This window comes from Dipodomys spectabilis, unplaced genomic scaffold (assembly GCF_019054845.1).
Source record: "Dipodomys spectabilis isolate Male_0828 unplaced genomic scaffold, ASM1905484v1 ptg000001l, whole genome shotgun sequence".
Lineage (NCBI taxonomy): Eukaryota > Metazoa > Chordata > Mammalia > Rodentia > Heteromyidae > Dipodomys > Dipodomys spectabilis.
The window spans coordinates 24254122-24269985 of NW_024870678.1; the positions used below are offsets into that span (position 1 = coordinate 24254122).

The 15864-nt window shown below is 39.0% G+C and overlaps 1 protein-coding gene across 2 annotated transcripts in view; it reads right to left on the bottom strand.

The window, feature by feature from the left end:
* The window catches only part of Nhsl1 (NHS like 1), a 117025-nt gene that overhangs the window by 50341 nt on the left and 50820 nt on the right, over positions 1 to 15864 (bottom strand). Inside the window, exons 1-2 of one of the 2 annotated variants that reach the window (XM_042668011.1) lie at positions 6304 to 6443; positions 2939 to 3091 (exon numbers count right to left, since the gene is read on the bottom strand). In XM_042668011.1, coding sequence (XP_042523945.1) covers positions 2939 to 3091; positions 6304 to 6361 — 211 coding nt within the window. In that variant the 5' untranslated portion in view covers positions 6362 to 6443. Of the gene's footprint in view, positions 1 to 2938; positions 3092 to 6303; positions 6444 to 15864 lie in introns of those variants that run through there. The other variant, XM_042667926.1, reaches the window with a different exon arrangement.

Below are 15864 nucleotides of genomic sequence, written 5' to 3' on the forward strand. Positions count from 1 at the left end.
AAAAAAAAAAAGAACAAAATAGATTACTCATTCTATGATTAGTTACCTTTCTACATGTTCAAGTAAAGAACACAGAGGCTGTGTTAACTTAAACTGACATCCTATGTAATACTATGTCTCAATAATGTGCATCTTTCACATGAATGCTTTGTTTATCTGTTTATGAGCCAGTTCTAGGACTTGAACTGGGTGGGCATTGTCCCTGAGCCTTTTTGCTCAAGGCTAGCCTCTACAACTTGAGCCACAGCTCTACTACTGGCTTTTTGCTAGTTAATTGGTATAAAAGTCTTTCCTACCTAGACTGGCTTCTAACCTTGATCCTCAGATCTCAGCCTCCTGAGTAGCTTAGATCAAAAGCTCGAGCCACCAGCTCCTGGCCTGTTTATTCATTTTAATCTGCATAGGAAATCAGGCAATAGATACTCTGCCCTTCTGTTGTGTTTACTCAGGTTGCTAAGATAATGCTGGGGAAGTAGAACATTAAGTTCTATTCTGATTGAACGTGATTAAAAGTAAATAATGAGTAACAAAAGAATATAGATGCTCTTTCTTATTTCATCTTTCCCAACAATTGTTCATAAAGTTATTATTTATCGCAAATATCATAACTAGTTTTAAAATCTGGACTTTAAAAGTTTAGCTTCCAGAATTTTCTAAAGTTATTCATTTTATTAATACTGTTTAATAAATTATTCGGGCATTAAACCAATTACAAAAGCACATATGTTTTCAAAAATAAAATTCAAGTTAAGACAGAGCCAATGCTTGACATTTCACATGAGAGACTCACTAATCAAGAAGAAAACAAAAGCAAAAAAGTCTATAAGCCAATGTTCAATCTTCTACATGCATAAAAGTTCTGGTGTGGAACTAGAAAATACATGAAGCAGGTAGTGAAGCACAATTTCCTGGAGAGGGATCAAAACAGAGCAGGGCTTGAATATTCAGCCTCACAGAGACTTTCACAAATGTGCTTTCTACAAGCCAGCCCATGCAGCTCTCTGCTATTGCAGAACAGGGCAGCTGCCTTGGGGATTTGTCCTGGGAACAGTGCCATTCTGCATTTGTATTCATTATGTGGTGGAGGAAGGTGAGCTATAAGCAGACACATCCTCATTGAAGTTTACTACAGATAGTGATGGAAGTTGAAGGGTTCAGAAGAAAATGGATTTGAACAACATGAAGGAAAGGTAAGGAAGCCCAAGAACAATTGCAAGGCCATTCAAGTGAGCTAAACAAGTGCCTTTCTTTCTTTCTTTTTTTTTTTTTTTTTTTGGGGGGGGGGGGGTCCGGTCGTGAGCCTGAACTCTGGGCCTGGGCGCTGTCCCTCAGCTCTTCAGCTCAAGGCTAGCGCTCTACTACTTAAGCCACAGCGCCACTTCCGGCTTTTTTTTCCCTGCTTATGTGGTGCTAAGGAATCAAACCCAGGGCCTCGAGCATGCAAGGCAAGTGGTCTACCACTGAGCCACCTTCCCAGCCCAACAAGTGCCTTTCTTTTTACTTAAGCTTGTAGTCATTAAGCATATAGGTTGCTTAGGCAACCTTGACAGCTGGACCCAGCCTCTGTATTCTGAACTTCCACAAGAAAAATAAATTTCCAGTCATCAGTTATTAAAGATGATTTAGGGGCTGGGAAGGTGGCTCAGTGGTAGAGTGCTTGCCTTGTATGCATGAGGCCCTGGGTTCGATTCCTCAGTACCACATAAGCAGAAAAACAAATACCAAAAAAAAGATGATTTCATGCAGGAGATAAGAAAGTGAGCTATAAAGACAACTATACAAATTTAAGTCTTGGTTCTACTGCTAACCCTAAAGTTGAACGAATTTGAATCTGTATGTCTCTATTTCTCCTATTGGGCACAATTAAAGTGTGTAGTCACATTATTGTGAGAATCAAATGAGATAATGTATGTAACAGGCTTAGACTACTACCTAGTATCATAGATAAGTGATAAATGTGAATTAGTAATAATTGCTATAAAACATTAAAGAATGATCACTGACTAAATGACCAATATGCAAGTAAAAATTCCCATTAACATCAGAAAAGTCTTCATGTTATGTTTTCCTTGATTCAATGGCAATTCTTCCCACATTTAAGTCTTACACAACTGGATAAAATAAAGGATGCTCAGTTTAATTAAATTTTAGATAAGCAAATTTATTGTTTACGTATATTCCAAGTATTACATAGTAGGAGAAATCTGCTAGAAGTAGCATCTGCCGAGGTAATTTGATGTCTTATGGGAGAATCTGTATTTTTCTAAGTAGTTCCTTCCATTTTGGATCCTCCACCCCACCCACACCCTCACCCACCCCTACCTCTCATCTTTGGGAAGGAAGTCTTCCTTTGGCACATTCCCTTCCAACATCAACAGTAAACTGAAGTGGATGTTAGAGTTTTGCACTAGCTACAGGAATGTACTCCTGCATTTCCTCTGACTACTGTGTACCCTGACCAACAACCTACCCTCAGAAGGGCCTAGTTGGATGCTACCCAAGTTCCTACAAGCCAAACCAGTTGATACACAGGTCCCCTTTTTAACTAAATTGAACTAAAGAGAACAAACCACTAAAAAGTACTACCTTTAGCAGATTTGCTTTCCTTACTTATAATGTGTGTTTTTTGTATTTTGGGTTTTTTTTTAAGGCCCTGACAAAATATACCTTGTTAAGAGGAGTTTATTTGGATTGGACTAGTACTGCGGGTTTAAACATGCTGAAAGTCTCCTAAGCAGTAATGCAATCTTTGAAGATAGATTTGCTTATCTATAAACAGGCAGGTTCCTCCAGAGACAAGAACATTTTGGGCATGTATTAGGTCATAGTTATGAAAACATTCAGTGTCAACAGATCTTTTACAGATGGAGATCAAATAGATGCTGTCGATTCTAACAGTAGTAAGAGAACAAGAAAATCAGAGGGAACGCTCTCTTACCCCTCAACACTGATTTGAGGTTGAGCTTGGCTTGGCGGTGCAGGTCTTCAACACAGGGGGGTCTCGTGGTGGGAAGGAACACATTCTCCTGCTGGTGCCATGGAGCAGTGTAGTGCACTGCCCACCGACTCTCCTCATCTAGGTTGGAAACAGCTGCAGAAAGAAAGAAAGAAAGAAAGAAAGATAAAGTCTAAGCTTCATTGGCTCCAAATGTGCTACATCTAGATAAGGCAGGTCTTGCTGTCTAAGCCAACCACAGTTTAGTTTGAGCAAGAAGATATGGGGCAAAAAATGTAATGAGATTTAATCTAGACTCCAGGGGTCTTAACAACCATGTTCTGACTGTTAGGGAAATGGCCCACATCCACTACATTGTTTTATAGAACTGTCTGCTCAGTAAATGACATCCTAGCATTTGCACCCTCCTCCCATTATAAAACAATGATCAACAAAATTGATAGATGCCTTTCATTCCAATGTGACTCCACCACAGCAAATAATATCATTTATTCACATTTACAATGAAACTGCATCATCAAATACTTTTTGTCCTGCTAGAAACAAATTTCTTTCCAAAAGGTTAAGATCAAATTTTTCCCTTCTGTAGCATTATTTAAAAACACTGCTGCTATAATAAACCCAATTAAAAAGCTTAAAATAGCATAAAAATTCAGTTAAAACATTTAAATGGCATATTTAGTAGATGGGAAGATCTATTTGTACCATAAAATTTTCTCTCATTTCTTGTTTTCATTTTAAAAGTGCTCTTTAAAAATCACAAGCCAAGGGCTGGGAATGTGGCTCAGTGGTAGAGTGTTTGCCTAACATGCACAAAGCCCTGAATTCGATTCCTCAGTACCACATAAAGAGAAGAGGCTGGAAGTGGCGCTGTGGGTCAAGTGGCAGAGTGCTAGCCTTGAACAAAAGAAGCTCAGGGACAGTGCCCAGGCCCTGAGTTCAAGCCCCAGGACCAGCAACACACACACACACACACACACACACACACACACACACACACACACACACACACACACACACACACACACACACGCCAAGTGCTAGTGGCTACTCAGGAGGCTGAGATCTAAGGAGCACAATTTGAGGCCAGCTTGGACAGGAAAAGTCTTATCTCCAGTTAACCTGCAAAAAGCCAGAAGTGGAGCTGTGGTTCAAGTGGTAGAGTGCCAGCCTTGTGCAAAAAAAAAAGGAAAAGCTTTAAGGCCTGATTTCAAGCCCAAGTACCAGCACAAAAGCAAACAATAAACAAATGATTATAATGCAATTAACTTTTTCCAACACAATCCAATTCGATGCAATTTTCCTAACATGAAAGAGTCCAAAACATCAGAGAGGAAAATAACCCATAATCCTGAGATGAAGAAACAAGTCTAAAGCAATCCCTTAATCTTCCCTAGCTTGGGATCTCTATTTCATTTTTCTTGAAAACATACCTATGCCTAAAATAAAACAGAAAGCACCATTCATCAGCAACTTGTTAATACTTTCTATGTATCTGCCACATAACTCAGGTAAGTGAAAGACTAGAAAAATATACAACTTCAGCTCTAGGCCTTTATTTAAGGTGACAGTCTAAACTCCTATAATTACAGCAGGTATTGAAAGTGTGAGTCAGAGTTAATTCTTCAATCTCCGCTGAAAATGCCCTTTTCCTAACCCAGAACATGTACCTGGGAACTTGATTTTATAATGTGTTCTCAAAGTAAAATGAAAAGGCATGTATGAACTGTAGAATCTATTTGAATGTGTTTAAAATAAACTACACATATCCCATAGCATAGTTACTAGGACTGCTATAAAGACCAAAATGGACTTAGACATAAAGTTCTTACTTATGAACTAACTCATGTAAAGCAGTGTTGGGGACAGTGATCATATTCTGAAGGAGCTCCTAACTTGGAAGCCATCACTAAGAAAGACCTGTGCCTTTCTCAGTCCCTCTTGCCATTCCCCCCTACCCCCGTCCCCCCTTCCCCCCCCACAAGCCATCTCATAAACCATGCTTCCTTTCACTTTCACACATTAAACTCCTATGACTCTGAAAAGATTTCTAAAAAGATTCTACCTTCTCCATAAATTGCTAAACAGGAGCTAAATACAGAGAACTAGACATTAAGTTAAAAATAGAAATGCCCTATCTGCTTTCTGATTATAATTTTTGTAAAAACAACAAAGTAAACTTGGCGACTACTATGCCACATACTTTCCTGCCAAACAAGTGTTTTTCATGGTGCTTACTGACATCAACTTTAATATATAAAAATGCAAATGATCTGACATAGATCAAAGAGTACTCAGGGCCCCCTCCCCCAAGCACATCTAGAGTTCATTATAATGTTGTAGGATAATGTCCTGTTAGCTGAAATATTTCATTTCCACACTTTATACTTAAAAACTGAAACTTTCCCTCCTTGACAATTACAAATCAAAACCAAGTAATGGCATCTGAGCTTGGGTATCACACCATCAGCCCTGTGCAGTCACCAACTGGTTCCTCTGAAAGAGTAGCTGTCTCTTCCCCAGCGGACCTCGCTTTTGCCAGGGCAGATTTTTATCAGTCCCTCCAAAGACAGCCTTGGAGCTAAAAAGACACAGAAAGTGAGCCCAGAGGGCTGTTCTTTGTTGCCTTCTCCAAAGCTCCATTTGTCAGAGAGCCTACCCCTGCACACATTTATCCAAGGTTAAATCACTGATCCAAAAACTAAACTAAACTAAACGGAAATAAACCAATAAGCACGTTAAAAACAAAAGCCATGCCACTGTTAAAAATTATATCCTTAACAGAATGAAAAAGTACCTAAATTAACAAAATTTAAACCCATAGAAGGTATACCATGAAGCTAGACCACAAAAGCTCAGTACTTTACAACAATCACTAAGCAGTCCTGACAGTCTGTCCTCTAGCTCTTAAGTTCCCCAGGGAGCTTTGGGGCATCCTCTCCACCAGAAGTAAGTGGCATATTGCAAGAACGAACGTTGCTATACCTCGGCTGCAGAATAAGAAACGACCCACTGTACAGAGAATAAGAAACTACACACTCTATATCAAAGCAAACAAAGTCAGCACAAAATGGATTGTTTTTGCCCTTTACTTTGGAGAAGTACAAGAGTAAAGTCACTTTAAATCCTACCATAAATAAATAAGACATGCTAAGAACACATAATACTCTCCTAGAGTTACAAAAGTTTGAGGCATTTCTACAACCAAGTGGGCAGAGTAGTAAGTTTTTCTCAAGCGAATTACACTTCTGCACACTAAGTCCGTCACTCTAAAGGCTGAAGGGGCACAGAAAACACACACACACACACACTCAAAATATAAGTGGGGGAGAAAAGGAACTACTTACTTTTCTTCTTAAAAAGTTTAATGAAGGACTTAATCTTTGCATTAATGAACACCACCATTTCTAGGACAGCTACATAAGGACTTAGAAATAAATTTAAGTCACATTAAAAGCTCCGTCCAGCAGGCAAGTGGCAAGTTGCGCTCTTCCTCTTAACTCCGTTCAGGTTTTGTATCCAAGGACATCAGCCAGGGCTACAGGAACTCTGAGGTTGAGTTTATTGTCAGGTGGTTGCAAACCATTAACAATCCTTGAACCTGAAAAACTCCCAGTGAAACCTAATCTTCAAGGCTTGGCCCAGCCAGTGACAGCAGACTGGGAAAGAGAAAGCCAATCACGGTCCTCATTTGCATGAGCGCCACATCAGGCTTTCTGCCTCAGTGCTCATTCATTCCATTTTTCTCTTCACAAATCACAAGTTTTCTCTTCTCTGGAGTGCACAAAAATACTGCAGATTTTCCTCTACACAAGTCAAGATGAAACAAATGTGTTCCCCATTCTCACTAGCCACTGTGAATATCCAGAGCTTTTTACAGGAGCCAGTAAGTCTGACAGCAATTCCGTGTTGATTCTTTGACTCTCGTTAACTCTGGGTCTATATGATGTGAATCCGTACAGGATGGGGGGTGGAGGGGAGGAGAACCAAACCATTGTTTCATGACCACTCCCCCCGGCTCTGCCTTTGACACCAAAGGAACATTTCTAAGTAGTAAAACTTCAGAAACTCTAAGGAGTTGAGAGTGGTGACTTAGTTGCTTTTTTATGCAAATAAGAGTTCCTGTCTCCTTCTCTTTGCTAGAGATTAGAAATCAGCACTGTGTGGACCAAAGTGTGCTCCATTTGTGTCTAGCTTCCACAACTCTAGTTAAAGAAGAGAAACAAAAGCAAACACAAAGAACACAACTTTCCCACTCCAAATGAAAAATGAATCACTTTAACTTTTACTTTGAATGTAATTATCACCTAAGCACCTTGTTTTAACAATTCCACAACAGCTCCTCCGTGTGGCAGTCTTAAATAAACATTATTTTGGTTACTCTTCAACTTAAATATATTCTACTGAGTTTTGGCTCCTTTGCCTATTTGCACTGTCCACAGAGAACTAAGGGAAGACAAATACTAATTGGCAAATCAGAAATGGTGTATAAGTAAGCACTGGAAAAATAAACTCCAGAAGGAAAGGAACAGGAGCAAAAAAAAAAAAAAAAAAAATCACGAGTACAGATCAGGAAATTTGAAAGAGGACAAAGAAAAAGTCTCACATCTCTCTCCAGCTCACTTCATGGCAAAGCCCTTTTTGAAACAATTTAGAGGCCCTCTTATTTCATAGCTTTGGGCCAGACTTGTAACTGGATGGAAAAATGTAATAATCCACTAATTCAAAACATTTAGTTCATAACAAAGGCTTTTAGTCAAAGAATAGAATTTGTATAAGGGGCTCCCTCTAGGGACAGCTTTGGAATGATGCCTTCTCAAATCTTTTTTATTCCCTTAACCTTATTTTTTGAAACAAAAGGAAATAAACATATGAAAAAGAAAATGCACACTCATTAGTACACATATCATCACGGATTTCCAACTTGTACTCTTTCACTCTACATAGTTTTACTTCAAAGTAATTAAATTGCTAGATGGCAAATGAGTAACAACTAAGACTGTAAATCAGATTATATTGCTGCCTTAAACTGTGAGCAAAGTTCCCCTTGGGAAAACAAATTTATCAGCAAGAGTGACCTCACTCAGCTCACTGCATTAGAGACAGGTAGAGTTCTGGGCAGCAATACCCTATTCCACCAGCTTGAAGTGTCACCATGCACACATTTCCAATTGAAAACAAAAACTGCTCTGTTGAAAAAACAAATCCTGAATATGCTCTTTACTACAAAGCAAACAGCTTTTCATGTACACAAAATGGCAGGGAATATGAATGCATTCATTACAAAGGTAAATACTGAGCACCTACTAAGTACTACTCTTCCATTCATCTAAGACATATCAGGTGAGATATTGACCTCAGAGAGCTTACATTATTTGACAATAAACTATAAGTGTATGGAAAATTAGCCAGTGTGAGCAAAAATGGCAATACTGCCCAAAGCTATTTACATATTCAATGCAATACCTATCAAAATCGCAACAACACTCTTCAGTGATATAGAGGAAGCAATCCAAAGATTCATGTGGAATAATACAAGACCCCGACTAGCAAAAACAATCCTTAGCAGGAAGAACAGCACTGGAAGAATATCAACACCAAACTTCAAACTCTATTAATAAAAATAGCTTGGTACTAATTAGCAAAGAATAGGCCTGGGAACCAATGGAAGAGAAGACACAGAAATGAACCCACCGTCCTATAGCCACCTAATATTTGATAAGGGACCCAAAAACACAGGATGGAAGAAAAACAGCTTCTTCAACAAATAGTGATGGTAGAATTGGCTAAACACATGTAGAAAACTGAAGTTAGATCCTTACATATCACCCTACACCAGAATCAATTTCACATGGATCAAAGACCTCAATATAAGGCCTGATACCATGACAATATTACAAGAAGGAACAAGGGAAACACTAGGGCTCCTTGGCACAGGTGGAAACTCCCTAAGTAAAGATCCAAAATCACAACAAATCAAAGACTAGATAAATAGAATTACATCAAGCTGAAGAGTTTCTGCACGGCAAAGGACATGGCTAGCAAGATAAATAGAAAGCCCACAGAATGAGAGATGATCTTTACTAGCTATACATCAGACAAGGGCCTCTTATCTAAAACCTCAAAAAATTAAACCTCCAAAAAAACAAATTGTCAAAGACACAACAACCCAATTAATAAATGGCCTAAAGACTTAAAGAGAGACTTTTCAGAAGAAGTAAAAATGACCAATAGACACATGAAGAAATGTTCAACATCTCTGGCCATAAAAGAAATGCAAACCAAAATAAAACCCCAGTTAGAATGGCTATCATCAAGAAAACTAACAGGGGCTGGGAAGGTGGCTCAGTGGTAGAGCTTGCCTTGAATGAATGAGGCCCTGGGTTCGATTCCTCAGCACCACATAAGCAGGAAAGTGGCCCTGTGGCTCAAGTAGTAGAGCGCTAGCCTTGAGGTGAAGAGTTGAGGGACGGCTCCCAGGCCCAGAGTTCAGGCCCCACGACCAGACCACCTCCCCCAGAAAAAGAAAACTAACAGTAACAGATGCAGGCAGGGATACACTATTGGTAGGAATGTAAATTTGTTCAATCACTCTGGAAAACAGTATGGAGGTTCATCAAAAGACTAGACATAGAATTCCCCTATGACCCAGCAATTTCACTCTTGGGCATTTATCCAATTGACTACAAACCAGGACACACTAACGGACACTAAAGGCCATATTATGTATATATGCATATGTATATGTGTATATGCATATACATATATATACATACATATACACACATAATTGAACAGGTTAGGCTCAGGCAGCATGCTGGTCGGGTCTTACTGTATTCAATAGTAATCTGGGTGGTCCTTACCAAAATAGGCAGATACAAGCCAACACATGAAGGAAATGGTGGCAATAAAATAAAACTGCATAATGACTCCCACGGGCTCTCATTTTCTCATTCATGTGTGTCAGGTTGTGAGACACATCTAGACTATTTAGAAACACTTTTTTTTCCCTATTAGAAAATGAACGATTGTAAGAGTCATTTATAGAACAATTTCTTTCCTCCGTTAAGACTCAGTGTGATGGTTAAGTGTCCTGAGGAGTGGTAGACAATGCCACTGTTTGTTTGCACACCAGGCTGGGTACGTGTAGGGGCAGGAGGCATGCATCCAGTCCTATGTCCCAGGCCCCTCATCCTCTATGTATGGTTCCTAGCTGCCATGTGCCTCTGTAAAGTCCAAGTATACAGTAATAAACCACATAAATTATCACACTTGTTAATTGTGCTATATAATCAGTGTGTTTGAGAGAGCTTTTAGTTGTAAAGTTTCTATCCTCTGTATGAACCTAAAAACAAGTTATCATGTAACTTGCATGCCTTCCTGACATGGTTAAGGAAGCATCCTGTATTTTTAAGTAGTATTTTTCCTGTTTTCAACAGGAAATATGTGATTCCATACCATTTCCTATTTCAGTTTTTCAGCAACATAGCAATTATAGAAGGGGAAAAATATCCTAATACCCCAGACCTGGGAAACAACTGTACATAATCACGAAGAACCCAACTCTGAAGCCACGCCCCTGGGGCCTACGTCACTAGTCACTAAGTTCAGCAGTAAAGTGGGCATGATAACAGTATTTCCAACACAAGGTTACTGAGACAACTTGAAGCATTACTATTCATAAAGTCTTCAAACATCATGCTATGTAGTAAACATAGATGTTTAATAATCATATGAATAAAAGCCTAAAACATGACTAATCAACCTCAAGTTTAAAAACAGCCATGCTTTTATGGAAGGGAATTAGCTTTGCTAACACTACCAACCACCTCTCCACCTCTCTCCAATGAAGTTATCAACCCAGTGAATGACTGCTCAGCCCACTGCCTCGGGTCTGTACACACACACATCATCTTTCCCTGCTCCTAAAATTGAATAAGCTTTTCAATGGGCACCAGAGAAATTCTAACCAGCACCAATGGTCTTTTCCTCCCTCTTCATCTTATCTTTTCAATCATTCTTCTAACAAAACCCTTCCTCAAAGACGTCATACCGGCTAATTCTTTTCCTAACATCTTATTGGTCTTCTCCAGATTCCAGCAAACTCTGACCAAGCTTCAGATATCCAGTCCTCCAGGCTGGGGAGTGACTCACTGGTAGAGTACCTGCCTATCATTTACAGGCCTTATTTGATTCAGCACCATAAAAGACTTTATTGTCTCTTGAAACTTGAATGATTTTTGTGAACATAAGGCAGAAGACAGCAAATAATAGCACTTGGACCAAATCCATAGAGTTTCCTTTTAAGTGGCTGAGAGAAAAATAGAGTAATATTTCATAACATGTGGAAATTATATGAAATTCAAATTTCTGTGACAAAGTTATAGCAGAACACTAACACACCTACTTACTAATATGTGATCAGAGGCTGCTCCTGGGCTATGAATTGTGGCATTGAATAGTGACAGCTAGAACTCATGGCCCTCAAATCTGGTAATATTTACTATCTGGACCTTTCTGGAAAAACACTGCTCACTCGTGGCTTCAGCTATGGCATATAAGAACCTCATGCCTTCAGTTCCAAATCTATGCAATCTACACCTTATCTCAAGTTCAATCTTATATATATTGACTTACTTTTCTCTCAAACTGCTTCTCAGGAACTTTTGTATTTCATTCAGCACTCTATCAGAGTCAGATTTTTATTTTTAATGAAAAAAACAAGGAAAAGTAATTTCTATTAAAAATAAGAAAATGTATTTAACAGCTAGTATATAGCAGAGCTAAAACAAAAGTCTAAGTGTCCTGATTCATCTTTCAATAGCACATATAAGGTGTTGAAAATTCCTGTATTTAATATATTCAAATAAGTCTATCTTGTACTTTTTTTGATCAGACAAATAATAAAATACCTAAGACCAAATCATAGTTCTCTAAAACATTCTCATGTTACAAAGAAAACTATACTGTAGCATCATATGAATAATCCCAGTAGTTTAACCTAGTTAAAAATTTTGGAATCCTATTACTACTGCTGTTCTATAATATTTGTATCCATATTTATTCATTAAGTTTCAGCTTTTCTGAATACTATTGATGACCAACATTATACTAAAATATTTTATTCTAATACAATCATAGTGGTAAATGTCTCTTGTTTACGCTACTCAGGAGGTTGAGGGTGGGAGCATCACTTGAACTCAAGATTCAAGTTCAAGGCCAGCCTTCAACAATGAAACTGTTTTCTAGGTGTTATCTGATCATTTCTATGGCCACTTATCAGTCCCTAGAAGTAGACAAATCTATGCCAGCATAGAAAATAGGATTCTTTTGCAAAGCAATACATAAGCTAAAACTTTTAACTATAAATGTACATTCATGTTCAGTCATCATTGAGCAAATTCTGAACTGAGAACTTATTAGTTGCCTATATTAAAAACTTGCCTCCAAGTTAAAAGTGATTTAGCTGGAGTAGGCATAGTAGTGTACATCTATAATCCCAACACTTGGAAGGCTGGGGCAGTCAGACAGAGTCCCAGGCCACCCTAGATTATATAGTAAGTCCAAAGCTACATAGGCAAATCTGTCTGAAAAAAAACCCAGGGCCAGGGATGAGGTTCTGTGGAACAACATTTGTTTAGCACATATAAGACCCTGGGCGCGTGTTTTCTCTCTCTCTCTCTCTCTCTCTCTCTCTCTCTCTCTCTCTCTCTCACACACACACACACACACACACACACACACACACACACACAAAAGAAACAAAAACACCTAAACCATGCTCAATGACCTTAGGAAGTCCACAGTCCACTGGGGATAACACACACCCCCAAAAAGATTAAAATGATAGTGCAATAAATAAGTCCAGGAAGACCATGAAGTTCCTGAGGAGAATGGTGAAGCATGCTTAGTTCATTTAAAAGAGGAATAGGTGCTATAGAATAAAGGAGCGGGATCTCTGGGGAAGGAAGGAAGGCAGGACATAGCCATTGGAACACAGAAATCTGTGCACACTGCATGGGGACAGTGGAGAGGCTGGGACAGGGCAGGCCTGTAGGACTTTGTCATCAAGGGGCGGGTATAGGCCTAAACAGGAGTGTAAGCAAAAACGTAAGAGGACCAAGGCTATTTAGATAGCTGGTGTTACAGGAGAGCATTAGTGCAACAATCCAGGCTGAATTAAATTGGGCACCCTAATCCAAATACCAAAAAATCAAAATCTGAAGCTTCTGAGCATCTCACAGAATGTCACAGCGGGAAATTCTACAGCTGACCTTGTGAGGTAAGTCAAGGTGCAAATGCAGGTGCACAAAAGATTTTGTGTCAAGTTAGCTTCAGGCTTTGTGAATATAGTATATATGATATATAAATAAATCTTCTATTCAGAGTTGGGTTCTACCCCATATATTTCATTATATATACAGATATTTCAAAATTTTTTTTAAAAAATCTTTGAAATCAGAAATACTTCTAGTCTGAAGCATTTCACACTGGGAACACAAAACATAATATGTTTGAGGAACCACTTGTATTTAAGGTATAAAGTTTAAAAAAATACATAAAGCTAAGGGTGTGACTCCATGGTAGACTAGGCTTTCACATATACAGTGCTGTCTGGACTCAGTCCCAAGTACTGCTAAGAAGGAAATTAACTATTTCTTTTAACAGTTTAATAAATGACTCTGTTACCACCTTTGTGGCAGCAGATTATAGACTATCTTCTGAAAAAGCATCTTAAGAATAGAGCTACAAGGGGCTAGGAAGGTAGCTCAGTGGTAGAGTGCTTGCCTTGCATGCATGAGGCCCTGGGTTCGATTCCTCAGCACCACCTAAGCAGAAAAAGCTGGAAGTGGTGCTGTGGGTCAAGTGGTAGAGCACTAGCCTTGAAGCTGAAGAGCTGAGGGGGACAGTGCCCAGGCCCAGAGTTCAGGCACCATGCATGACTGGCAAAAAAAAAAAAAGAATAGAGCTACGAAAACCTGTAGAACTTCTACAAGTAGCCACCATCTTTTACCTTCACCTTCCCTCCTACGCACCTGCTTTTTCTTACAACTACCGGCTCCTTGGTATATTAAACCTATGGAGCTTTACATTTTTATTTTGAATCCCAAAACATTAACGTAGTTAAGCAACCAACATTGATTTAAAAAGAAGAATCATCAGCCGGGCGCTGGTGGCTCACGCCTGTAATCCTAGCTACTCAGGAGGCTGAGATCTGAGGATCGCGGTTCAAAGCCAGCCCGGGCAGGAAAGACCGTGAGACTCCTATCTCCAATAAACCACCAGAAAACCGGAAGTGGCGCTGTAGCTCAAGTGGTAGAGCGCTCACCTTGAGCTGAAGAGCTGAGGGACAGTGCCCAGGCCCAGAGTTCAAGCCCCACGACTGACAAAAAAAAAAAAAAAAGAAGAATCATCAGATATTGTACCAACAAGAGTTACATGCAAGATGGAGGCATGGGTGTGTCATATTATGCATGCACACATTTTGAATCCTAGATCAAAGAAAAATGAAATATATAATCAAGATCATTCTGGTTGTAGAAGTCAGGAAAGGAAGAGACAGAAATCAGAGAGATTATTAGAGATTTGGTCAAACACTTCTCAGAAGTTGAACTCCTTAAAGAAAAAATTCCTCTCAGCCCAATCTTATCTATAAGTGGTACCATTACTGCTTGTTAATCTGTTTTAAGCTATTTTTAACGATCAAGTTTAACATCTAAAATAGAAGACTGTACATGACTAATTCAGATCTACTCATCTTTATGTATAGCTAAAACACTTTAAATCCTTAGACACGTCTACATATTTTTATGCTTTTCAGGTTCATTGGAAGCTTCAGGAATCATCCAACATCATGAGACTTCTGGATCAATAAAACAAATTAAAAGGTACATGCTTAATAGTAAGAGATTATAGAAAATGCTAAAAAAAAAAAATCAACACCATTTACTTAACACTCATGTTTAGATGATATGGTAGACACACTGTTCACCATATTTATAAAAGCAGCATGTGTCTGATGAGGAATTACTTTAATTGTATCACAAATTATGTTATTTCATAAAAGTACATTGAAGAAAATCACTAACATTCTAAAACTTCATTGGTATAATGATCTGCTCTTCCTTCTGCTTCTGAATTAATTTTTAATGACAAGTTGCATGCCATATTTAAAAAGACAAATGGAACTCTCTATAATAACGGGGTAAGGCTCGCTGGGGGCAGAAAGCGAAGCCTTCAGAGATGATAGCATGTCTGTTCTTTACAAGGAACTTGATCTGGTGCCCACTCTGCCAGCTTCTTTTGATGCAATGAAATACCTTTCAGTCTCCATGTGCTGAAGCTAATTCTGCTGTGGATCCTAGTTAATAATTTAATCCAATACCACTGCTACCATCTGCTCAGCCCATTTCAAAACATCTGCTGTCACTGTAGCTCCTTGAGTCAAGCCCTAATATTCATGTGACAAATGTGGAACAAATGAAGGGAGAGGCAGACAGAAAACATGCTATGAAAAATAGAAACCTAGATCAGAAGTCCAAAACACAAAGAAAGCCAGACTGACCCAGCACTGAAAGTTCAACAATGCCTGCAGGGATGGCAGGGCACAGGGTCTCTGGAATTCCATGGGGGTAGGATGATGGAAGAATGTCCTCACAGGCGAATAGGACTGGGGTTGACACAAGGAAGATAATAGGGGGAGGGGTGGTAAGTAAGGACACAGCATAGGATGTAACAAAAGGGAGCTTTCAAAGGCTAAAAAAAAAAAAAGCTAAAGAAGAACCCTAAGGCAGATCTACTCTATCCTTCATTTTACAAGTAAATAACTTACAGAAGATCACAACATTGCTTCACATCTGAGGTCATTCTCCATCTTACACTCCAGGTTTGGTTTTGTTGTCTGAGTG